This window comes from Marmota monax, unplaced genomic scaffold (genome assembly GCF_021218885.2).
Source record: "Marmota monax isolate L192 unplaced genomic scaffold, Marmota_monax_Labrador192_F-V1.1 WCK01_AAM20220418_F8-fsc00284, whole genome shotgun sequence".
NCBI lineage: Eukaryota > Metazoa > Chordata > Mammalia > Rodentia > Sciuridae > Marmota > Marmota monax.
In genome coordinates this window covers 1,022,498-1,048,512 of record NW_026694275.1, presented here as the reverse complement: position 1 = coordinate 1,048,512, position 26,015 = coordinate 1,022,498, and the positions used below count along the sequence as shown (strand labels likewise).

At 44.0% G+C, this 26,015-nt stretch overlaps 1 protein-coding gene across 6 annotated transcripts in view; it reads left to right on the top strand.

The window, feature by feature from the left end:
• Dlg3 (discs large MAGUK scaffold protein 3) overlaps positions 1-26,015 on the top strand; it is a 54,169-nt gene extending 28,154 nt beyond the window's left edge. For 3 of the 6 annotated variants that reach the window (XM_058586295.1, XM_046467058.2, XM_046467060.2), the window contains 11 exons: positions 2,261-2,375; positions 15,036-15,212; positions 15,442-15,517; positions 16,298-16,397; positions 19,931-19,972; positions 21,199-21,249; positions 22,008-22,109; positions 22,681-22,853; positions 23,242-23,351; positions 23,687-23,778; positions 24,889-26,015. In XM_058586295.1, the coding sequence (XP_058442278.1) occupies positions 2,261-2,375; positions 15,036-15,212; positions 15,442-15,517; positions 16,298-16,397; positions 19,931-19,972; positions 21,199-21,249; positions 22,008-22,109; positions 22,681-22,853; positions 23,242-23,351; positions 23,687-23,778; positions 24,889-24,995 (1,145 nt within the window). In that variant the 3' untranslated portion in view covers positions 24,996-26,015. Of the gene's footprint in view, positions 1-2,260; positions 2,376-15,035; positions 15,213-15,441; positions 15,518-16,297; positions 16,398-18,225; positions 18,272-19,930; positions 19,973-21,198; positions 21,250-22,007; positions 22,110-22,680; positions 22,854-23,241; positions 23,352-23,686; positions 23,779-24,888 lie in introns of all 6 variants that reach the window. The other 3 variants (XM_058586297.1, XM_046467056.2, XM_058586296.1) reach the window with 3 other exon arrangements.

The window sequence follows — 26,015 nt, the reverse complement described above, 5'->3', positions numbered from 1 at the left end:
AATGGTGGTTTGGTGGTTGTTTTTTGAAGGATTTTTAAAGAAGTGTAGTTACTAAGCAACTGCCATGACCTGCTGTGGAGTTCAGCAGGCAAGTCATTTCCAAAGAAGGTAATATATAAACAAGTTTTAAGAGGGGAAACATGGCTTATGGATAGATTGTTAGTGGTTTTTTTAAGGTCATGGGTTTGGAACCCAGGGGTGGCTCTACCATGGTCCAACACCCCCAGCCCTTCTTCTTCTTCTTCTTTTTTTTTTTTTTTTTTTTTGGAGACAATCTTGTTAAATTCCCAAGGCTGTCCTTGAATTTGTGATCCTCCTGCCTCAGTTGCTGGGATTACAGGCTTGTGATGCCATGCCTGACAGTTGGGTGTTTTCTTTTGTTCTGGGTTCTATGCATAGTTCTTTTACTCATCTTCCCTAAGAAAGGACTGCCTGGTCAGAAAGAAGTCTCTGCTTCACACGGTTCTCTCCTTAGTGAGTGAGTTTGAAAGAAGGCCAGAAAGGAAGGAGTGAGACATGATCCCCCAGCCAGGGTTAGAGGGCCAAGCCCAGGGTTAATGCCAGTGCCCAGACATCTCTAGAGGTGCACTGTTCTGTTGCTGTGTCTTGGGCATCCAGGGCTTCTGTGACAGATTGGCCACCATCCTCTCCCTTTACTTTGAGACACCTCATTGATATTGATGTGTTGCCGTGTAACCCTTAGAACAGGGACATTGTCCAGCTGTTGTCTCTTGTTTCTCCCCAACACTTAATGGGTGAGTCAGTGACTCAACTGCTTCCTCCAGGATTTCAGGGACAGGAGTAGTTAATGAGGACAAATCACCATAATACCAGTACGTGATGAATGAAAGATCACATGAATTTAACCAGTTGGCTTCGTTGATATCATGGTGAACAAAAAGAAACTTTTTTGAGAAGAGGCTATTTGCATGACTTCAGACTCCACTGATCCTGTTTAGGCTTTTTAGCATTTCCCTTTTCACCCAGCTGAAGGTCAGGATGCTTTGCCTAGGGAGGCTAGGGGGAGTGGCAGGTGTTGGAGCAGGTGTTTTGTTCTCTCCCTGCAGAGTCACACAGACTAGGTGGGGATGCTTCTTGCCAGCCCTCTATGGTGCATGAAAATGCTTTTGTGGAATTTTTTTCCCCTAAAAGTGTGTGTGTGTGTGTGTGTGTGTGTGTGTGTGTGTGTTTTAAAGCAGTTGCCCAACCTTCGACCCCTGGTATAAATTTTGACTTCCTTTAAAGTCAGCTTGTCATGGAGAAGTATGCCTGTCATCTGCCATTTCCACAGCCTGTGCCTTAGATATACCCCATTTTATGCAGCAATTATAGACCTGAAAAATGTTGTGTAATTGTGTATGTGTGGTAAGTGTGAATATCATATTTTAAATGTACTGGGAGAATGTCACAGCAAAGCAACCCTATAAAAAGCCTTTTATAATAATTGTATGACTAGAGTTAATTTTGCTATGTCAATTTTCTTAAATTGGTCATAAACCTGTAGCAACATTTCCTGGCAGTTGAAATAGTCTCAGTGGGCTACAAGGCTGGGCATGGACGAAGCGCCTAAGTGATTAGATGATTTTAAGGGTGAGAGGTGTCAACAGACTTGTAGATTTGGGAGAATTTATATTTTAATATATTACAGAAGCCAATGAGACTTGTTAAGAGGAAAGTATCTCAGGGGAGCTTTAGCTTTAATTCTCCTTATGTGATTTTAAGGTTTGTTTGTTTTTAGCCTGTTTGTACTGGGTTCTACTACCCCGCCAAACAAAGTCATCCCAGAAAAAATTGTCCTCTCCTAACAATGATATAATGGCCTTGGTCCTTTCCAGCGCCCCCCCCCCCCCCCCTGCATCTCAGGGCCATCTGTTCTCTGCATTGGCTTTTTGGGAAAGTCTCCTTGCCCATCTGCTCTCCTTGGGCCTTAGTGTCTGCTCTAAAGATTTATAAAGGCTGCACTGGAACCTCTTTCCAGTTGTTTTATTTTTAAGGATCAGTGAGATTTTGAGGCAGATGAAAGCTGTTTCCATTTGACATGCCCTAATACTACTCCTTTTCTAGGTGCTTTCTCAGTCAATTAGACTTGTGGGTAGAGAAACTATGTCTGTCTACATTTGATTATCAAAGCAAAGATTTGAGCTGGCTCTGGTTGTTTTGAAGCCAGGTGTCCTTCTGGTTTTTTGGCCACAGGCACACCAGCTCAGGAGAGCTCCTTGGGTTCATTCTTTTCCTGTCTTTCCCCTTGTCTCCCTGACAGAGTACAGTCGCTTTGAATCGAAGATACATGACTTGCGAGAACAAATGATGAACAGCAGCATGAGTTCTGGGTCAGGGTCCCTCCGAACAAGTGAGAAGAGGTCCTTGTATGTCAGGTAAGTTGCCTTTCTGAGCACCAGGCCTGGTGCTGGATGGGAGCAGCTCTGCGCCAGCCCAACCCTTCTTGTTTAACTAGTGGGGTAGGGAGTGTGTACTCCCAGTACTAAAATAACACTTCATACTGTATGCTCAGGTTATGTATTTTATGGTCAGTATCTCCTCCCTTTTGTGAGCTGGCTTCTTCCTTTTTGCTCATGAATGACTCAGTATAGGAAAATTTCAGTTTGCTCTAATTGTAAAAGACTGTTGGGTGATTGTTGCTAGTCAGCATTCAAATAGCACTCAAATTTTCAAAGTACTTTGCTTGCAATCTGTGCTCTGAGGGGAAAACTTGGCCCCCATCCCCTTCCACATATGCATAATAGACATCAGGATTTGTATCTGAGCATATCAACTATCACAGTGTTCTGGTACAGGATTTCTTTTGAGACCAAAGAATTGACAGGTTGTTGCATTCTGCGTATTATATTGTGCTTCCATCCCCCCTCTCCACCCACTGCACTGATTTGCTGTGTCTGTGAATCATGGGACAGAATGGAGTGTGTTCCCTAGGAAGGAGGGTGGGGAGGGATCAGATATATAACATTGAACTGTAAGCCACTTGGCGATATTGTCAAAGGTTGAGCTTCTGACCCTTAAGGTGCAGTATACTACTGTGTCAGATCAAGGTACAAACTTCCCTGGTTGTTGGACTGATCAGGGAACACTGTGGACTCCTTGCAGAATTAGGGCTAGTTTCCTTCTTCCTGCCCTGACTTCCTGGCAAAACTCCAGCAGAATGATTGCAAGTTCATTGTATCTCTCCAAGGGCACAGCCTTAGGAGGTGGTGGGATTACCAGAACTACTTTAGATATCTGCTGAATGCTTAGGTGTGGGGTTGTCTTAAACTCTGGTTGAACTTTTCTGGTGGCCTCTGATATCTACTGGGGGCGGGGAGGCTACATTTGCCAGTTGCCTGGCAACATGACAATTGCTCTGTCCTTGGGGTGTGAGATGAGGATAGCTAACCAATGTCAATGCTAATTGCAGTTCTCACAGTGCTTTCTTTTCTTTTTCCCCAGTTGGTAGTCCCTGACCCTATTGCAGGAGCAGAGCTGAGGGAGCCCCTCTCTGAGCCCAAAGCCCACTAGAACCCTTTGAGGTCTTTTCTAAAGTGAACCCTTAACTCCACTCCTTGTGTGAGGAGAGCATTTGCTGCACTCATCTCCCACTGTGAGGGGAGGAGAAGGGTAGAGAGAGGCTGGACTACGCACCAGCCATGTTTCCAGTCTCCCTTCTGGCAAAGAAAGGCCTATCTGCTCTCACCAAAGCCCTTACCCCGGGTCTGCAGCTTAGACACTGGACCACTGATGAGGGAAGCCAGAAATGTGCTGTCACCCCTCAAAATGGGTAATACTTGTGTGACTTGGTCAGGATTGTTCTGTTCCCGTGCTTCCAGCCCCCGCAGATGTGGCACTCCAGTGTGCGTGGGAAGCTGCTCTTTAGGCAAGACAGTTTCTTCAGAGAGCTTTATTTTTAGATTTCCCCTCTCCGCCTATCCTGGGCTAGAGCTCTCCCTGCCTGGGCAGGGGGAGTTGGGCATTGGTTCTCAATCTGGAGTACCCTTCTCTGGCCCAGGCAAGGGATATATTCAGCCTAACTCTGGGGAGGAGAGTAGAGACCATGACTCTGTTTCTAGAGAATCCATTTGTATAATCTGCCCTTAACCTTGTCTAGATAACATCTGTATCCTCAAAGGGAAGTAGATATGGTTTACAATAGGAACTGTTTGTGATCACTGGACTTAATTAGGGCAAATAATGCTTTATGGCTAAAGCAGTGAGCTGGCTAACCCTTGTATGGGAACCTGGTGCGCTCATCTCTTCCATTCCTGTTTTTGGCCTTTCACTCTACACTTGGTTTCTTTTCTTATACATGTGAACATATTTAAACTTCTTCCATTCTTTTTTTTTAATTGGAGCTTGATAGTTATACATAATAGTTGAGTTAATCCTGATAAACTCATACATGCATGAAAATCTATTTCAATTCATGATCCCTCAATTTTCCTCCCATCTTCCCCCTCTCCTATTCTTCTTCCCCTACTCTACTAGTCTTGCTTTCACTCATCTATTAATTTACATTTGATTGGTTCTTTATGCTATCCTATCCTTTCTTCCCCTTTATTTTACTCTTGTTACTGCATATAAGAGAAAATATTTGACCTTTGAGTTTCTGAGTTTGGCTTATTTCACTTATCATAATATTCTCTATTTCCATTCATTTACTAGTAAATGCCAGGATTTCATTTTTTAGTATCTGACTAGAACTCTATTTGTGTGTGCATGTGTGTGTGTGTGTGTGTGTATCACAATTTATTAATCCATTTGTGTATCAATGGGCATCTGGGTTGATTCCATAATTTAGCTATTGTGAAAACTTCTTCCATTTTTTATTTTTCTAAAGCAAAATTTTAAAAAAATATTGTTTAGTTGTCAAAGGACCTTTATTTTATTTATATGTGGTGCTGAGAATCAAACCTAGTGCCTCACACATGCTAGGCAAGCGCTCTATCACTGAGCCACTGCTCCGGGCCCCATTCTTTTATTTTTGTTTTTGGTACTGGGTATTTAACCCATGGATGCTTTACCACTGAGCCACATCTCAGTCCTCCACCTGCTTTAAATTTTGAGACAGTGTCTTGCTAAGTTTCTCAGAGCCTTGCTAAGTTGCTGAGGCTGGCTTTAAACTTGCAATCCTTCTGCCTCAGCCTCTTGAGTTGCTGGGATTACAGGCACCCAACTAACTTCTTCCATTCTTAAAGGAAAGATAAGTTCCTTAAACTATTGTTTCTCTTCTTTTGCTCACTGCATTTACCAAATTCTGTGCCAGGAAACACTAGTACCTTAAGATGTTAATAAGTTAATAGGTATTGTATGAGATATCAGTGCTTCAGTGAGTTGGGTAAATGCAGACTTAAACAGGAAAACTTGACTCTTTACTGTGATTAATGTCCAGGAGGGACAGTGTTTTCCCCAAAAGATATGAACACAGGAGCCTTATTTGGGGAAAAAAAAAAACTGTCTTTAACATCCAGGCTGGGAAGTAGTAAAACTGTCTGTGCTTACTGTTGCTACTTCTCCCCGTCACCTCTCTTTGGTAGCCCAATAGGAAGTGAGCACCAGCTTTTCAGCATGGTAGTGTGGTAGTTCGAAGCAGCCTTGAAAGGCTCCAGAGGAGCAGATGCTGGACTCTATGTCAGGAATCAGCAATGACATCTTGGATTTTAAATTCAATGACTGACCTGGATTTGACTTCTTCACCATGTTTTTTTATGAATTTCCTGCTTTCTTCTTTAAAGGTTCTCTGCCTACCTTGCTGACCAATCCTCAATACCTTTCATTATTAGCTCTGCCCTTGAAATGGTAAATGTCATTTATTTTCACATCTTCAAATCCTGTTGTTGTGTAAGTGACAGTCCTGACCTCTTTACTGAACTTCAAACCTGAATATCAACAATTTGCTGGACATGTGTGTAAATAAAGCTGCCCTTCTAGTTCCTCAGACAAACTGCATGTTCAAAATGGACTCCCCTCCCTCCCTCCTCCTCCTTTCCTCCTCATCTTCCTTAAGTTAATTGCCTCACCCTATCATGTGGAAAAGGTATTAGATTTGTCCTGTCACCCAAGGCACATTTCAGCTCAACATAAGGAAGAAGGAGCTCATGATGAAAACTGTCTGAAATGGAATGGACTGCTTCTGGAGAGAGTAAATTTGATCTTTTGTCACTGGAGGAGTTACAGAAGAGGCTGGGTGACCATTTGCCTGGTATTGCAGAGGGTTTAAAGCTATAGCAACATTCTGGTCCTGATGTGCTCAGAAGATTTCAGTAGTTCCCCAGTGTCTTTAGATTAAAGATGAATAAACATCTAGGAACAAAGACCTATTATATGCCATGATCTTTGTTATTCTCTTTAAATGATTTTTAAATATTTTTAATAGTGCTACAGAGTAGACATAATTCCTGTTTTACAGATGAGAAAACTGAGAGAAGTTCCCAAACTGGAATTTGAACCTCGTTGCTCTATTAAAGTGTGCTTCTTTCAGCCTTTCCCCAGCTTGCTGATAGGAATCGACTATGGAATGCTAGTAAAAATACATATTCCTAGGCTCCTCTTCTGGTGAGTTGGATTCACCAGGGTTGGGTTTTTTTTTTTTTTTTTGTACTGGGGATTGAACCCAGGAGCACTATTCCACTGAACTACATCCTCAGTCCTTTTTATTTTGAGAGAGGATCTTGCTAATAAGTTGCCCAGGCTGGCCTTGAACTTGTGATCCTTCTGCCTCAGTTTTGCAAGTAGCTGAGATTATAGGCATGTAACACCATGCCTGGAGAAATGTATGTTTTAACAAGCAATCAGAATGCTTGGGAATGACTGCTTGTGTACCACAATACACATTTATTTCTATGTTAACTAAACATTGCACTTTTTAGTTCCTACCGTGTGGAAAGCAGTAAAGCACAGGTCTAAGAATTTGGGCATGGTAGCATGGGTGGAATTGAGGAAGCAGCCATGTGGTTCCTTCTGTCCACCAAGAAGAGGTCAAGCAGCCCATGGGTAAAATGAAGGCACCTTTTCCAGTTTGGGTTCTTTAATTCTCTTGCTGTTTTTTCCCCTTCTGACATGTTTCTCCTCTCTTCCCTTCCCCTGAGTATCTCCCTCTGGTGTGCATGGGGTTTGCAAAGCTATTTTGAAGTAAATAACACCCTCTTACAGCTGCACTGAGGCTGTAGCAGGTGAAGCCCTAGGGAGCTGCAGCTGTACTAACCGTAGGGGCAATGGGAGTTTTGGAGCAGGAGGAAGAAGGAAAGATAACAGTATTTGGGAAATGTTACTTGGCTTTGAAGTCACCAGGGACTTAATGAGAAAGGCCTTCCACACCCTTCATCATGCTAGAACAGTTTCTTCTTTTTTTTGGGGGGGGGTGGATATTGGGGATTGCACTCAGGGGTACTCGACCACTGAGCCATATCCCCAGCCCTATTTTGTATTTTTTATTAGAGACAGGGTCTAACTGAGTTTCTTAGTGCCTTGTGATTGCTGAGGCTGGCTTTGAACTCGCAATTCTCCCGTCTCAGCCTCCTGAGCCACTGGATTATAGGCATGTGCCACCACACCCAGCTTAGTTTCTTAAATGAATGAGCATGATGAGTGGAGCCCCTCTATCTGCCCAATAGGAATTTTGTTCTGTTGATGAATTTGTCCCCTGGAAGAGTCTGCAGAAATCACCTGTATTGAGTGAGCCTCTGGCTCAGGGTTGGGGTGACTAGATGCTTCACTCAAGCCATTGGCAAGTGAAGGCAGAACAAGAATGCTGGGAGGCTAGGGTGCCAGGGATGACTTTGATTTTATCTTTTGGATGAAGGAATGAATGAGTGAATGAAAGACCTGTCTTCTCAAGGTTGAAAATAAACTTGATAGTATAGTTGTAGAAATAACTCTTGAAAGTCTGTTCAGGCCAGGCTGGCTACATTCATTGCAGCCCCAGGACAGAATTCAGGCAGCTTGGGAGTCCTGGCCATTCTTATTCCAACTCTAGGAAGAAAATCATCTTGGGGCATCTGTAGTCTTGATTTGAGAAATGATGTCAGAACTATAAGCTTGGTCATCAAGGAAGGCTGGAGAGTGCTCTTTCCTGTCACTAGCCAACATTGCTTTGTCCAGAGTTGTGCTTGGCAGAGCCTGATTTGGGCTTATTCATTAATGAGCTTCAGTGTGGATTAAGATGCCAGTGAGGCAACATTGGCAGACTTCACTATCTGACAGAATTTAGGAGTGATGATAATATGATTTTTATTTTTTGGCATTGCTGGGAATGGAATACAGGATCTGGTGTGTGGTAGGCAAGCCTTCTACCACTGAGCTACATAACCAGCCTAAGTATTTTTAAAGTAACAACAATAGGGCTGGAGATGTTGCTTGTCGTAGAGTACTTGCCTAACATGCATGATGTCTGGGTTCTATGCTCAGCACTGAAAAAAGAGAATATGCAGTTTTCTGCATCAGTGGCTTCTAGAATTGCCTGTTCCCAAACACCAGTCCTGAGCCTATACTTGAAATCACTTAGCTCATCCCATCATCTGCAGGTGGTGTGAGCCCTAAATTGTCACACATTGTGGGTAGATTAGTCTTCTCCAACTACATAGTTACCCTCTGAGGCCTGAAACTTTTGAGATAAAGTGCTCTTACCTTCTCTCTACATACCCTTCTATAAAATGCACCAGGGAGGCCTGAGCACTTGGGTTTGGGATTTTAGGCTGCTCTTTGGATGCTGCTAGAAATTTTAACTTTCTCAACAAGGCCAAAACCTGATGAGTGATCACTGCTTTTTGATTTTCTATGCATGCATTTCAGCAACCGGGCAAGGGATTGGCTGATTATTCTTCAAATAATATGTGCTCTTTATCCAAAGGAAGAAAATGGTGTATGGTTGGCAAACAAAATCATGTATATTCAAAAGAAAAGAAGAGAAGGAAGGAAGGAAGGAAGGAAGGAAGGAAGATGTCTTAGATCCTTGCCGCTGTGGGAGAAAAGCACAGTAGGAGGGGCACTCTGAGGGATATTAATGGGAACCGTGTTCTGTGGAATACCCTGGCTCTTATCCACCATTCAAAAGCATTCAGAACCTCACAAGGAACATAAGGTCTCTGTTGTTAAAGGTTTTCTACTTTGGCAATATAATATTAAAGCTCAAAAAAAACCATATAAGAATTAAACTGCAATAAATAGATATTATAAAGAAATATAAGGTTGCTGCCAAAGGTATGGTATGAATTTAGAAGAAGGAAATTTAGAGTGGAATAGGTCACAAAGCAGGGAGGGACTTGGGCTGGGCCTCAGAGGAATTGCTGAGGGGACAAGAGGACCAAAAGGGCATCCTAGGCTAGACCGATGGCCAGAGCCACAGGTAAGGAGGTGGGCACAGTGCTAGGTGAGCTCAGCGGAAGAAGCCCCTTGCCTTTGAGGCTGTTAGTGCTAAAATGTTCTTGTTTGCTTTGCATCAAGAAACCTGTCTAACCAGTTCCCTTGTTAGTTCCCATTTCTGTTGCATTCCTGTTCACTAGAACACCACAGTGACTGTGCCAGGTGCTTATGATTTCTCTGAGTCTTTCAGACCCAACCTCACAATTTAGGATCTGAACTATAAAGACTTTTCTTCATAATCTGTTTATTTAGAGCTGATTATATTCTTGCTTTCCTATCCGGCAGAGAGGGCCCAGCTGAAAGGAAGATTGGCAAAGTCCCTGAGAACATGTGCATTATCCCTGTGGGCGGGCACATGTCTCTGTTAAGGGATATTTAAAAGGTCACCTCTTAAACGACATATCTTTTAAGACCTTTCGGGATGCCCTTTCCCTCAGAGGGAGAGGCAGTGGCTTTGAAAACTGGAGTTTTGAAGACCAGCCCCGGGACTCAGGAACTTGGGGACTCAGGACTCAATTAGGGAGTTGCATCCATCCTTGCTTCTCTTGATGAGATGGCTCTGGAAGGTTTCTTTGTTGCCACTGACACTTCTTGTTTGCTCTTGACCCTACTTTTTACCCTGCTCATTGATTGATTGATTGATTGATTGGCCTGGCTTTAATGTTTGAAAAGTTTTGGGAATACCCAGAGTCTGGCTCTCCCTGGCTTCTTAGAAGTGCATGCCATAACTGAAAAGGAGCATGTTCAAGGCTGAGAAGTCTGAGAAGCTACATGGGGCACTGAGGCTGTAGGTGGGGGTGGGAGGTGGGAGGAGTGATAATATTTCTGGAAGTTGCTTCTTTTCATGGCACAGTGTTTCCCACTGACCTCACCAGTCCTCAACTCAGAGGCCTCCATGAAATTCTTTTTATCTAGACCCACAAAGAATAGGAGTTTCTTAGGTTTCAAGTCTCCCAACACACCTTGTCAGATAAGCTGATGTGTACATACATACAGGGTGAGACCAAGGTGGCAGATTGGTTAATTATGGCGTTTCTTTAGGTGTGTGGAGACAAACAGGTTTTTTTTCTTTCTCACTCTCTTTTTGAACCATAGGTTGAAATGGTCCATGTCTGTGCCATCTGTGCCTTGCATTTGTAGGATTTTGGTTCTGGGGCAGTGGTTCAGCAAGGCTTTAAAGGGACAGTATCTACTTTGATATTTTTATAACTTGCCCTGAGGATATAGAGGGAGAATGAACAGAGTGGAGAAAAAGGTTTCTTCCTCTTCTCATCAGGCCTACCTAACATGAGGTATTTGTAAAAAGATGCTAAAGCCTGCCACTTTATTAGGATTCTAGGCTGTTCTTGACAGACTGTCACTGATAGACAGCCACAGTTTAGCATGCTTCTTAAAGAACTTAAGAAGATGGTTGACAGATTTTGAAAAATTTATTAAGGTCTAATTTACATACTTTTTCTGTTTACATGATGTATATGTCATGTGAGATTATTTGATTTTAATACTCTGGCCTTTTCTTTTTTACTGAGTTCATTTTCCACATGAAAGTTTAGCCTGATAATAGTGAAAAGTTGAGGCTATGTTCATGCAGGCCTACTATATCAATGTCAAACTCTTTAGCTAGACAATCCAGGTGGGCCACAGTCTGGCCCTACCCTACCATTCTTTGTGTCCCAGCAAGCTGTGGACAACCCAATGAACCCTGTGCTTCTTGCCTCCAGACCTTTGCCTACTCTGTTCTTTTTTAGCTGGAAGTATCTCTCCCCTCTCTACCTTTGGAAATCCTGAACCTTGTTAAGGCCCAATTCAAAAAAGTGAACTTCCTTGTTTCCTTCCCAAAGAAGGCTTTTTAGCCTTTGGTTTGCCCTTTTGTGCCTCTGTCTACAAAAATACTCAGCTCCACAGTCCAGGGGCTGACTCTGCTTTTCTGTCTCCTATATATCCAACACAGTGTATTGCAGAAAGGAGCCCTAGTAAATAAATATTTAAATAAAGGAAGAGTGGTATTTTCTAATTAAATAAATAAAATAAAGATATTGTAACTGGACACAATATCTTTATTTTATTTATTTATTTTTATGTGGTGGTGAGGATCGAATCCAGGGTCTCGCACATGCTAGGCGAGCACTCTACTGCTGAGCTACAATCCCAGCCCCAAGAGTGGTATTTTCTAAACACAGCTGAAAATTAGCTTTTTAAAAAAATACACAGGACTTTGACTTAGACCTCATGAGATTGTCTTGAGATTTGAGAGTCCTGGTTTGAGAGTTGCCCACCATGTATCTCTAAATGGGCTGTGTGTATATTTGGGCTTGGTTTTCATCATTTGTGGGAAAGTTTTGTAGCTCTTAGTACAATAGAATTTCAGCAGTATGAGCGACAGTGGATTTAGAGAAAATCCACATCATGGGTTTGGAAAATAGGTCAAAATCATGACAAAGAAAGAAATAAATTGTTGAAGGAATTGGGAATGTTTAGCCCAGTAAAGAAGACCTAGGAAAGACCCAGAGTCATTGAATGTTAGAGCTGGAAAGAAACTGAGAATATCTAAGGAATTTCCTTTATTAGATAGGAAGTTGAACAAAGTTGCATCTGAGGCTCCATGTTCTGTAGTTCTTTTCCTATTTGCTGTTCTGATTGATAGAAAACTTTTTTTTTTTTTTTTTTTGACAGTGGTGGGGATTGAACTCCGGGCCTCACACTTGCTCAGCAAGCACTTTACCACTGAGCCACATCTCCAGCTCTGAAAACTATTAATTCACCATTTATATTCTCAACTGAAAATGATATTATAGTTCAGAATTTCAAACTCAGACATTATATTTTTAGGTTTTTAACAGAGTCATAGCTTAAAAAAGCATTTTCCATCCTGTTGTTCAATATTCCTTGCTCATTCATCATTCATAAATTCATCAAACAAAACCCAAATGGACTCAGGTAGCACTTTGTGTTGGGAAATTGCAGTCATACAACTTCCTTTTTTGCATTGTTTGTCAGGGAACTTAGAGTCAAACAAGGTCATCTTCTAAAGCAATTGACTCAAACCAGTGCTTGGTGTGTCTGTTTTCCCACTTCTTTTTTTTTAATTGACTTATGTTTTTTGAAAATTATAAAAGGAACACATGCTGCAGATAAAAAACAAACCAGACAGAACAATTCCCAAAGTGTACTGGTAAACTACTGGCATTCTTGTTAGCTTTGATCTGTATTCATCTTGTTTTTACTTATCTTGTGCTCTATGTGTTATATAGCACAGTACCTGAAATTCATATTGTAAATAAAATATTATATTTATTTTATTCAAACCTCAGATGTTTAAAATTACAAATAATTGGATTCCTGGCATCCAGAAAACACATTTGCATCAACTTTACCATATGATCTCCAGATTGCTACTATTGTTGCCAATGGTCAGGCATGGTTCTGTGAGGTGCTAAAATATGTATTTTTTTAAACCTGTAACCAGTCAACTCTGCCTTCTAATCTTCTCCATACTCACCCTAATTGCATCTAATTCATTTTAACATCTTTTCTTTCTGTTCCTTCCCAAAATAATATGTGCTTGGTCCGTATTCTGTTCTTTTCCTTATTTATTTATTTATTTGGATACCAGGGATTGAACTCAGGGTTACGCAACCACTGAGCCACATCCACAGTCCTATTTTTTGTATTTTATTTATAGAGACAGGGTATCCCTGAGTTGCTAAGCACCATTGCTGAGGCTGGCTTTGAATTTGCAATCTTCATGTCTCAGCCTCCTGAGCCACTGGGATTATAAGCGTGCACCACCGCACCCAGCCTTTTCCTTAAATTTTGAAGTCCATAATGACATTTAGTGTTTCTAATCATCACTTAGAATAAGGTTACTCATCATGCTGGTCTTTGTAGTAATACTGGCACATGTGGGACTCTGGCAGCATGAATGTAGTCAGATATGATTCTGTCACACCAAGCCCAGAAAGGACCTCATAGACAGAGTACTCTTTATCTGTTAGTTCTGCCTCTGTTGTTACTACCTTGAGTGAGTACATTGAGGGAAATAAAGGGATTTTTGTAAGAGTTGGGATTTTTCAAATCATCTGACACTGTTTTAAGGATTCTGTTTCAAGAACTTAAAGTGGTATTCTACCTTCCAGTGTTTTACTCCATCCCATCTTTCATTTGGGCTTGCTTCTGGGGAAATAGTGTGTTAGACTTGCTGTTTCCAGCTGTAAGCTACAGACTACCGAATTGCAGGTAGAAGTGGAAGTCTGGAGTTCTGGGCTCTGGTAGACCCCTGGGCTGTGCATGCAAAGGTATGAAAACACTTCTGTTAAAGGAGAGTATGAGGAAGAGGGTCAGAGCCTAGATTGCAAGTAAAGAAACAAAAACTTGTCACTTCCCCCACTGTGGTGACTCTACGTGAAGAGAGGTTCCACCTTTATCCAGGTGACTTTTTTCCTGAGTGGGGAGCTCTGGTGCCAAGTACCAGCTCAGTCTTCCTTGGGCTGGAGTCAGCCTCCAGCCTTAAACAATTGAACTAGGAGCTTTGCCTCTAAATCTCCTTCTTCCCCCATTATCCCAGATTAATGTTCCTAATGCTCTTTTGATGTTACTTTCCTATTCTCAAATTTTCAGGGGCCATTGGTCAGGTCTATTCAGAACCCTCTAAAAATTTTCCCAGATCTTTATTTCCAACAAAGCTGGCTAGATGGTATCACTTTTTTCCTACTTTCTCCCGCCTTCTCCTTTATCTCTTTACTCTGCTTCATTTTATAACATGTCACAAAACAATATAAGAGTGTCTTTTCAGAGGACCTGGGTTCTGTCCCAGGTTAAGTTAGGTACTTATGTTAAATTATTATTATAATTCCCCTTGCCTCTGTTTTCCCAAATGTAAGAGAAGGAGGCTACACTAGGAGACTTCTGGGTCCCTTGCAACCCAGTCAGAGTTAACTTTTTCCTTGGCTACTTAGGAAATAGGGCTCTTTTCTGTCTGCAACATTTACCTTTCATTGTTTGGGATTGTAGTTAACTTTTTTTTTTTTTTTGGTGGTGCTGGGGATTGAACCCAGGGCCTTATGCATGCAAAGCAAGTACTCTATCAACTGAACTATATCCCCAGCCCTGTAGTTTTTTGTCCTATTTTTTGAACATATTTGTAAACTGAGAGACTCAATGGTGAAGCTACTTTCTTAGGATGTGGGTGAGGGAGAGGGATAGTGAGGAGATTCTACTTTGGGCTTCTACCTTGTATCCAAAAACTGAGAGGAGATGGGATTTGTAAAAGGTTTAAGGTTTTTTCTTATGCCCCCTGTCGGGAGAATTTTTTTTTTTTTTTAAAGGAGGTGCATGTTGGGGCTGGGGATGTGGCTCAAGCGGTAACGCGCTTGCCTGGCATGCGCGGGGCGCTGGGTTCAATCCTCAGCACCACATAAAGATAAAGATGTTGTGTCCACCAAATACTAAAAAAAAAAAAATAAATAAATATTAAAAATTCTCTCTCTCTCTCTGTCTCTTTAAAAAACAAAAAAAGGAGGTGTATGTTTACTGCAAGAAGAATGCAGTCTCCCAGATAATCCCTTCCTGTCTGCTGCAAGGCTGCTGCATCTGTGCTATTGGACTGGCATTCTGCTGCTGAGTTTTCAGGGTGCCGGTCCTCAGGAATTGAGGGTTTGGATGATCACTTCATCTTTCACCATGTGTTCCAGGGCCCTGTTTGACTATGATCGGACTCGGGACAGCTGCCTGCCAAGCCAGGGGCTTAGTTTTTCTTATGGTGACATTCTACATGTCATTAATGCCTCTGATGATGAGTGGTGGCAGGCAAGGCTGGTGACCCCACATGGAGAGAGTGAGCAGATTGGCGTAATCCCCAGTAAGAAGAGGTAAGTTGTCATGATCACAAGCTGATGTGTCTGTCTTATTTTCCTGTTATACCATAAATTGCATGAGAGTGGTGGATGTGCCTTGATAAAGCCTTTCTGGTCTTGAACTGGTACTTTGGACATGGTTTTCACTTTGTGAGCCAAGGAGTAGCTGCTCTCATTGAGCAGCCCACCTGCCACTGAGACCATGTGCTGGTAGTAACAGGACTTCTTTTTGACTCCCAAACAGAGTGGAAAAGAAAGAGCGAGCTCGATTGAAAACTGTGAAGTTCCATGCCAGGACAGGGATGATTGAGTCTAATAGGGTAAGTGGGGACCCCCAAGGAAGTCATCCAGGATGTGAAGAAGAGTTCAGTCTGATATATAAGAGAACTGGGGAGCACAAAAGAATGTCTCTTTTTCAGGGGTCTGACTCTGAAATGTCAGAAAATTGACTGCTTTTCAGAAGCAGAGAGGGAGCACTTAAAGTCCATAGCTAGTCTGTGCCCCTGCCCCTGGGTAACTGGCTCTGGAAGATGTGCTGGAGTTGGCTGACTTGTTGGGGAACATGAAGACACTCATGGGTATCTTCCTGGCTACAGACCCTGTCAGAGCTGTGGGGAAGAACCTGTTCTCATCATCCTGCCATAAAGGCCTGCCCCAAGCTCCCACCTCCCTTCAGACCACATGAGGCAGGAGGGCTTCTGCATTCACCCCTTTTCTTCTATAAGCTTCACAGGCCAAAGAACTTCCGGAGCAGTAGAGGGAAGAGAGGCATGGAGTAGATGACTCTGTGTGTATCAGTGACACCTTAGGGCCTGTGTCCAGGAGGCTACAGTGACCTTTGTTCTTTAGGAAGTGCCAGTGAGTGCTATTGAGGCTGGATTAGGTAGAAACTTCTAACATCCCCACAACATTTTCCTGTAAACATAATTTTCCTCTTACATCAACTTTCATTTAATCTCATAGACTCCATTTGTGTAAGATGGTCTTTTATTTAGCTCACCATTGTCTCCATTTTAGTTTTTCTTGCATGCTTTAAAATCCATTGTTCTGTTTTTTTTTTTCCTTCTGTCCTTCCCCTCCATTTTCATGTTCTTTCACAGTCGATCAAAACGAAACGTAAAAAGAGTTTCCGCCTCTCTCGAAAGTTTCCATTTTACAAGAGCAAAGAAAACATGGCCCAGGAGAGCAGCATACAGGAACGTAAGTAGCAGCAGAGTCCAGAGAGCAGACCATCCTCAGCCCGGTCCTCTCGTCCTCAGCTGCCCTTCCCTCACCAGGAGTCTGGGCGAGGGCAAGGGTGTGTGTCCACACAGTGCTTATTTCCAGAGTCAGGGCAGAAATTGTCCTGCAGTGGGTGATGTTGGGGCTTATCTGCCCAGCTCCTCACTTGGAATGAATGTTGGAAGTTCTGAGGGACTGGTCCCAGGGCCATCCTCCAGGATGTCCCTGGCACTGGTGTTGAAAGTGCCAGACGGAGCTCTGCTGTGGTGGCAAGGAGCAGGTTTCAGCCAGTGTTCAGGATTAGAAAAATGTGTGTGTATGTGTTTTTATTTTTTTAAGAGAACAAGGTCTAGGGACTCAGTGTTGTTCTCCTGGCTTCTTCCTCTTATGTTTTCTTTCCCTTAACTTCACTCATCTATATCAAGAGAAGAGCCTGTTCTTCCCCAGATTCCTGGCTCCAGGACTACTTCTGGAATTCCATGTATATGCATAAGCACACGGGAAATCCACATGGCCCTCAGCAGGGTCACTGTCATCCCAGAGTGTCAACAGAGTGTTTCCATCTGAAAATCCTTCCTGCTTAAAATGGGTTGTCATGGAAGCAGTGTTACTCAACATTGTCTAAATAAAGATTTATTGAGAAACACAAAGTTGATTTGGTAGAAAAAGCTGTAACACTGAGGTACCTTAATTTTAAGAACTAATCCTGATAAATCTTCTTACCATACTGTATGCCTCAGAAATTAACTGTTCTGGCCCTGACCTTAAACATAGTATCAGACTTGAAAAAAAATAGCTTCTTGTTTGTCTCACTGTGAATTGTAAACATCTCTCGTTTACCATTGATCTTGTAGTCTGGGGCTATTGGAACTAGCAGGAGGATGACTCGTTCTGATAGGAAATGGCATTTTTTTAGGCCTCTCTGATTCATGGTCCTGGTATGTGGGGGTTGCTGCTGTCTGGGGTATACCTGCTAGATACTAGGTGCCCTCATCCAGATGAAGGTCAAGGCTCATCATTGTGGGGTCGTTTAGTGACAGGGGAAGTTGGTTCTTCCCATGAGCAATAGGAGGCTATTTGAGATACATTTCTGAGGTGATGTCACCACAGTTCACCAGATGAGTCCCAGAACCTCTGTGCAGAGCCCAGCCTTGGGAGGTATCGCTGCTGAGTTGTCCAGCTGGTGGGGGTGCCTGTTGGGCAACAGGGTTGAAACTGCCCAATGCCTATTCTCTAGAAGCTGAACTCATCCAAGCAGTTAGAAGTCACACCTCAGACAGTAGCAGTTTTCCCTGAAGGGTTTAGACAGAGTGAGGCATTATTGGGCAAAAGCTCCCCTAAATGATGGTTATTCTGTCTGCCTGCTGTGGCACATGTGGACATGTGCCCACAGAGGGGAATGATGATTTTAGGGAAAACACAGAGACTTGGGCTCTACAACTTTGATCAAAGCAGGTATTCCATGCTTTAGAGTGTCGCCTGTTGTGTCCTGTGGGGCTATGGGCTATGGACAACCTCAGAAAGCTCCAGAGCCCTCTGGCAAGAAATAGAATAGCATCAAGTCCAGATACTTGACCTGACCTGACCTGGGATGTTCTTTCTGTGGCAGAGTTCTTCACCTTGCTGTAGCTCTAGGTCTTCATGGTATTTCATACTTCTGTCACTAATGCTCACCTGCCTCTGTATTCTTCCTTCCCCTTGTCTTTTTTTCTCTGTGTTTTCCTCTTCTCCCCAATTCTCTCCTTCCCTCCCTCCCACCCCTCCCACCCCTTCCCCCTCTCTTTGTTCTTGCTGTCCGTGAAATTAGGACTTCCCTGGGTTAAGTGACGATTATTATGGAGCAAAGAACCTGAGTAAGTCAAACTTGCACACCATTGACTATTTATGGCATGGTTGAAGGTAGTGGAGGGTGGGGGTGTAGGGGACATGGGTGAGGGTGAAGGGTGAGGGGAGGGCAGTTCTTTCAATAACTCTGTTCCCATGGCAGGAGGAAGGGCATGTGACTCCAAATGTTATTACTTTTGCTCTGGATCCCTGGTACCTAATAATTTCCTAGCATTCATGTCTGTGTTTTCCTTCTGCACCCCTAAGTGGTGGGCCCTCAGCATGATTCCCTAGGCAAGCACTCAGCTCATGTCTAGCTTGTTGTCAAGGGGAGGGTGCCTGTTGGTTGACTTCTCCCAGTGACACCATACTAAGTGAGCTTAGGGAATGTAGCTCTTATAGCTCTTACCTCTAACTAGGGGCAAGGGCACTGAACCCCTGCACCTGGTCTATCTCAGCAGAGGCAGGCCCTCAGTATACAGCACAGGCTTACTTAGAGCCTCTAAGGGGCTGCACCCATCTGGTGGGGACTTCAGCACCACTTGTAGACCACATATATCTAGTGCTTTGTCTTGGGGAAAGTTTGGCCTCTTCATCCTGGAAAATAATCCCAGGGTGGAAAATGAAAGGACCTAGAGGATGGGGCCTTATGGGCTATCCCTCTGTGTGTAGAGGGATGTAGATCCACAGCCTTGCCACTGGGTTCTGTAAGCACGTACTCTCCTTCAATAAGTAATAAAGGCTAAGGGTAAAGGAGCTGACACCAAGGGTCGGTCAGGGGCTAGCCTTGGGTGGCAGCTCAGCCAGTCCTTCCTGGGGGAGCCACAGCATATCATGGTTTGGAACAGTGTGGCCTTGACTGAAACGAGCAGCATCTCTCCATAGTGTGGTGTGTCTATGTCTCATCTTCATCTGCCTGTCATCCTGGGAGGGGTGTGTTTTGTTTGGGCCTTCTGTGAAAGCTGCTCTCTGCTTGAGTTCTTTCCACCCACACTCACAGATGGGAAGGTCCCAACTATCTGAGACAGGGTGGCTGTCTTGTCCTGGAAATGTCCTTGTTGCTTTGTCGTCTTTGTGTTTTGACACATCTGTCTTAGGGTGGATCAAGGTGTATCCCTCTCATGCTGAAGCCAAGCTCACCTTCTTAGGAGTGGTGGCAAAAGGGCTGTGGGTCCCACTGGAGGTCAGAGCAGTGTTCCCTGGTGACTGCTCAGCCTCTCCAGTGTTTAGCCCAAGAAGTTGTGGAGTACCACATGGTCCTGTACTTCAGGGGCTCTGTCTTGGGGGAAATTCATGAGTAGCATGGTCCCTGGACTTTTCTCTGCATCTGTCCCTATCTTTTCTTTCCTGCCATTAGCCTTGGGGGATGCAGTTTGTGATAGGATTTGGAAACCATCCAAGTTGGTTTGTTTGGTTCAGATGAAGAGAATGCTGTGGAAGGAAGTGAGTCTTCTAGTGCCTAGGGAGAGACTTGGCAGACTGAGAGGGCTCTGGGGACAAGTAGGAGGTGTCCAGGGTGTCAGGATTGGAGCTGTGCCTCCCAGTTGGTGGCCTGGATGTGGCAGGCCTCCTGTGGCCTGACTCAGTTGGAAGCTCAGTGTCTCATTCCTGAGCATTTGAGTTTTGTGCTGCATGTGATCTCTCAGTGGTGTGTTCTGAATTGGAGTCTCTTTCTTGTTGGCTTGCAGAGGGAGTGACATCCAACACCAGTGACAGCGAAAGCAGTTCCAGTAAGTGTGTGTCATTCCCCCCCATGTCATGTAGCTCCACCATGTGTCCCTGCCATCCTCATTCCAGTGTTGCACAGCTGCCATTCCTGCTCAGAGGCTGCTGCTCCTTTTAGCCATGTACACTTTGAGACCCTGGAAATGCTGTGGCCATTCGTTCTCCTTGTGGGACAAAGTTTGCCCTATGAATTAAAGGAGAGTATAAGCCCTGTAGTTCTGGCCAGAACCAGATTTGAAAGCATCCCTGGGGCCCTGGAAAGGGTGAACTGTCAAGGAGCAAATCTCTGCCATGGGCACTGAGGGACTTAGATGCTGCCAGGTTTCCAGATTTGCTCAGAGACCAAAAGCAAAATGTGTCCTATGAAAAACTGTCCTGAATCTGCCTTTCTAGGTTGCAAGGACCTCCTTGCCTTTTGGCTGGGTCACATAATCAGGAAGGAAATTACCCAGTTTTCCTTGGGAGAGTCCGTGACTAGACCATAGAAGCCACAATTTGAACCTCATGGCCTTTGGGAACATTAGCCTTTAGGAGCTGAGATGGCTAGATGCCTTAAAAATTCTATCCAGGAGTATTAGGCTCTGAAGAAGCCTTTTAGGAAGTATCCTGTGGCTCAACATAGCTATCACTGCCTTCCCTGTTAACTGTTGTCAGATACTTGGGGACCTCCAGGTATCTAGTGCCAAGTAGCTTGGCAACTATTTCAGGAAACCCTCGTCATTGCCAGGCTACATGGATGCTTCATCCAGAGGTTGGGTAGAGGGGTGGGTAGGTAGACCCATAAAAGGGCAGAGTTCAGCTGCAGCTTTGGGGATCTGCATGAATACCAATTCTGCCTACAGGTGAAAGGTCTCAGGCAAATGTGTCTCGACCACTTGAAGTGTCCCTGTGATTCTTTCTAGAACACGAGGGCCACTGAACACACTCAACTTACCTATAAGAAAAGTTTAGGGGAAAATGGGGTGGTTTTGGGTGGAAGCTTCATTGCTTCTGGGTCTTAGCCCTCTGCTCAGAAGTATTTCACTGAATAAGAGAACTGCGGACACTGCTCTGGGCCAGCAAGGCTTCCCACACCTTCTCACCCACTGAAAGCAGAGAGGATCATGGGGCAGGTGGTATGGAGAAGGACCACTGGAGAAGATAGTTTTGTGGCTGGGTTGAAGGTGCAGTGAATGTCATATACAGGGAAGCAGATCATGAAGTGCTAACCTGTCTCCCTTTTTTGTTGCAGAAGGACAAGAAGATGCTATTTTGTCATATGAGCCAGTGACAAGGCAAGAAAGTAAGTCCCTTTCCAAGACTCTTGCCTTTATGCTAGTCTCCTGCTCATGGTGTGGGCTACCATAGCAGCAGAAGGGAGGGGGTTGAGGGAGAAGGAAGGTTCAACTCATTGCCTATCCAGCCCCTGGGTCATGGCAAAGGTAGAGACCATCCATTGTGCTCCTCTTGCTCTTCTTTTGCCCATTGCTGGGATGCCTTCCAAGGAGAGGGAAGATTTATGAGAAAGGCAAGGGGATGTCTATTTTAGTGAGTGCAGCCTCTGTTAAAAGAGAGGGCTCAGATCCTCCCTTCAGTGTCTGCTTGACCAAAACCTTGCACAGTACTGGTGTCAATGTAGATATCTCTCCTGAGTCCCTTGGAAGGGGAGATGTTCCTGGTTTCAGACTTGCCTAGGACTTAGATATTCTCAAACTAGCCAGGTGTGGTGATGCACACTTGTAAAATCCCAGTAGTTTGGGAGGCTGAGGCAGGAGGATCTCGAGTTCAAAGCCAGCCTTGGCAAAAGTGAGGCCCTAAGCAACTCAGTGAGACCCTGTCTCTAAATAAAATACAAAATAGGGCTGGGGATGTGGCTCAGTGGTTGAGTGCCCCTGAGTTCAATCCCTGGTACCACACCCCCTGCCAAAAAAAAAAAAAAGATATTCTCAAACTAATGGCTTGTTGATGTCTTTTTAGTTTTTACTCTGGTAGTCAGACTTAGCAGTGGACTGGATTCCTTGTGGGCCTTCTGTTCACTGTCTCAATGTTCTTCCTTCCTAGTTCACTACGCAAGGCCTGTGATCATCTTGGGTCCAATGAAAGACCGAGTCAATGATGACCTGATCTCTGAGTTTCCACATAAATTTGGATCCTGTGTGCCACGTAAGAGCCCAGGCAGGCCCAAAAGAAGCGGAGGCTGGGGGCCTGGAAATTGCTGCTCTGGGATCAGATTCTAGGGTTCTTGGGAACAGGATTCATTTGATAGTCAGGAAGAGCATAGGCAGAAATATATTCTCCAAGAATTGATGGAGTTGGGAGGACTAAGACACTCTTGGCTTGGCTGCTCTCTGCCCTGGAGAGAAGTTTGGCAATGGTCAGGAATGATTAGATGAATGAGGTAGCCCAGCCAAAAAAAAAAAAAAATGTAATTTTTTTTTGTTCTGTGACTCAATGAACCATTTATTAGGTTTACTGATTCCCATGCCAAGCTCCATACCCTCTGCTCCACCTTTTTGGTCTAGTTTATGCTAAAACAAATAGTCTCCACTGTGTGAGAACTGGAAGTCAGAAGAAAAATAGACAAGACAGACTTCTTGACCTTTTTCTTCTCACTCAATTGGAACAATATTGGGGTGGCCTTGTGACTCTCCCAGATGAGAGAACCAAGTGAGCTTTAGTGGCCCAGCACAGATCATTGCCCTTTGGTAGCATAGCATTTCCTTTCTTTTTTCAGATACCACCCGGCCTCGGCGTGATAATGAGGTGGATGGACAGGACTACCACTTTGTGGTGTCCCGAGAACAAATGGAAAAGGATATTCAGGACAACAAATTCATTGAGGCGGGCCAGTTCAACGATAATCTGTATGGGACCAGCATCCAGTCAGTGCGGGCAGTTGCAGAGAGGGTAAGCAGAGGGATGTCCTGATTAACTGGGACCCTCAAAGTGAAGACAGAAATATTCCGGCCCGAGTTTCAACACAGAGATTGCCAGTGGTAATCTCAAAGCCACACAGTTCTGCATATTTTCATCCTTTTGATAAAGGTGCCTATTTCCCTTACAAAATTCATACTGAGACATCACCCACCATGGAATAGGGACCTTTAGGCAGAAGTAGCCTTTTCTGGATAGTAGAAGCAAAAAGCTGGGCCTGGGTACCTCAAGAATAGGAACTTCTGGGCCACTCTGGGTGGCTCTGGGTCCCCCTTTAGCGGATGTTTGGAATGCCACTGGATTTGTATTTGGAATTGGGTGGACCAGGGGTAGGTTAGCTGATACAGGTCTTCTTTTTCAGGGCAAACACTGCATCTTAGATGTTTCCGGCAATGCTATCAAGAGACTGCAGCAAGCACAACTTTACCCCATTGCCATTTTCATCAAGCCCAAGTCCATTGAAGCACTTATGTAAGTGTCCACTGAGGCTCAAACATAGCCAGATAGGACGGTGCCCTGGAAAGGAAATGGAGAACAAAATAACTTGTTGGCCAGGGATGGAACCCTGTAGAAGCTTGAAGGAAACTGTACCCTAGCTGAGACCATGTGCCTCTCAGTCTGTTTGGCGTGCCTGTCATATGCCCTTGATTGGGATTTTAACCCTGAAAGATTTGAGGAAAGAGTTGGCCGTGGGCCACCATGAGAGAATAGTTGAGCAGGTATTCAGGAAAACTGGAACAATCCTGTGTTTTAATGAAAACATAAGATCTCCTTTGGAACTAGTTTTCCTTCTGTTTCTTTGGTAGGGAAATGAATCGACGGCAGACATATGAACAAGCAAATAAGATCTATGACAAAGCCATGAAACTGGAGCAGGAGTTTGGAGAATACTTTACAGGTAAGAATCCCTGAAGTCCAGCCAGGGGTACTATGGGACCAACCAGACACCTGATCCTGAAAATGTCTCAGGGAGGTTTAGCCAGAGCTTAGGAAGCCTGTCAGAGTTTCAGGATGCTTTGGAGCTATTGAGCTCAAACCTTCCTAAGCAATCAAGTTCCCTCCATCTGGCCATAGCAGGTTAGCCATTTTGTATCATAAATACTCATTAGCTGCTGCTTTGGATCATTGGTATGTTCATTCTGTCTTCCTGTCCCTACTAGATTGCAGGCCCCCTCTATTATAACTTTGTTTCCCTCCATCTCTTCCTCGTATTTGCCTTGCATGTTTCAGGTGCTGAATAAACGTTTGGTGATGATTTCTTGGAGTGTTGTTCAAATTGTCAATGTGTGCATATGTGTATGAGTGTGTCTGTGTGGTCACTTATTTTAGAAGGTCATTTCCCAAAAGGTTGGGAAGGCAACCATCCCTCACCTTTTAAAGTACAGTGACATATGTATGCGTGTGCAGGGTGGTGCTGAGGAAATTGAGGCTGGTGGTGCTGCCAGGTTTTCTGGGTAAATAATTCAGAAATGTACTCACCTGCCTTGGGTCTTTGGAGCTCCCTTTACCGTCAGCATCCGTGTCCTTGTTTGTTGGGCTGACCTCTGACACAGAGCAGATGTGACAGCCCCAGGAGCACTGCCTTTTGCCAGAAATTGTGGTTTTTTTGCTCTTCCTCTGGATAACTGGAATTTTCCAAATCTTTGAGGGAAGCTGCTTTAGAATTACAAGCTGCTGGCTTTATGGTGGCCAAGAGCAACATGAGCTGCAGTGTCTGGCATGTAGTGGGTGCTCAGTAAACATCTTGTGAATAAACACATTTTCCTGTTCATTGCTACTTACTCTGCCTGTCTCAGAGAGTTGACTTGTAGCCCTGTGCACAGGCAACTAGCCAGTTCCCCTCCTGCCCTGAACTCGCTGACAATTGACTAGTGAAGCCAGCCTGGGCTCCTGTGAGTAGCCATCATGCTGGGGGGCATTGTAGGATTGTTGGGAGAGGCAGGATGACCGGGGTTTGGGCAGTGTGCTGTGGACCACAGTAATAATTTTGTTTTCCTCTTCACTTTAGCCATTGTACAGGGTGACTCACTGGAAGAGATTTATAACAAAATCAAACAAATCATTGAGGACCAGTCTGGGCACTACATTTGGGTCCCATCCCCTGAAAAACTCTGAAGAATCCCCTCCAACCATTCTCTTGTGAACAGAAGAAATCAAGTCCCTCTTCCCTCCTCCCTCTTCATTCCTGTCCCCATGGGGAGAACAAATGACTACTGTTCTTGTCCCATTTTTTAGATATGTCAAAAAAAATTGAGTTTTCTAGTCCTGTTCTTTTTTTTTTTAATTTTTGTTTTGTTTTCATTTATTTTTTGGGATGATGCCATCTCACTCATCATGTGACTGTGCCCATTCCTGCATGGACCTTTCCCAAGCACTATCACAGGTGCAAATCCGTCAGAGCCATTGTTTTCATAAAAACCAAGCAGAAGAGAAGAGAGGAGGACTGATGGAAAGACAGACTCTGGACAGCTGCATGGCTTGTGAAGTGAGCTAAATGCAGCATATGATGAGGTGCTCCTGGGCACTTCTCCCCATCTGTACTGCTGTCTTGCAGCTCTGAACAGTGCAACGTAATGGCAACAGGAAGTATCTTATTTATATATAGATATATATATGTAATTTATATAAAATATATAGAAATTATTATATATATATATTATACACTCTCCTATAATATATATATATATATATTCACACACATTGGGACTAGAAAATCTATGGAGACTTCGTCAATGGTACTATGTTATTAGAGAAACGCTTTAATTTTCATATTCCAATCAGATGGCATCTTATATCCCACCTGGTTGAGAAGGGTTTGAGAATGGTAGAAAGTTCTGTACGGAGGGCATGCACACTTGGTCATTCTCTTGAGAGCTAAGGCTTACTCTTGGCAGGGTCAGCCTGAGGCCTGAGAGAAAGGGCTTTGGCCTGGGAGCGTGAAGTTTGGAGACTTGACCTGAGAGCAGCTGCTGCCCTGAGGTTCAGTCAGTCCTGTGTGCGGAGAGAGAGAGAGAGAGAATGGCTAATGATGCTCCATATAAAATTGCCTATTGTTTTATGCCACCTGATGTGTCTGCATGAGAGGTTTCCTTTTTGTTCATTTTTAAGCTGCTGTTAAACCAAAATCATGTTGTG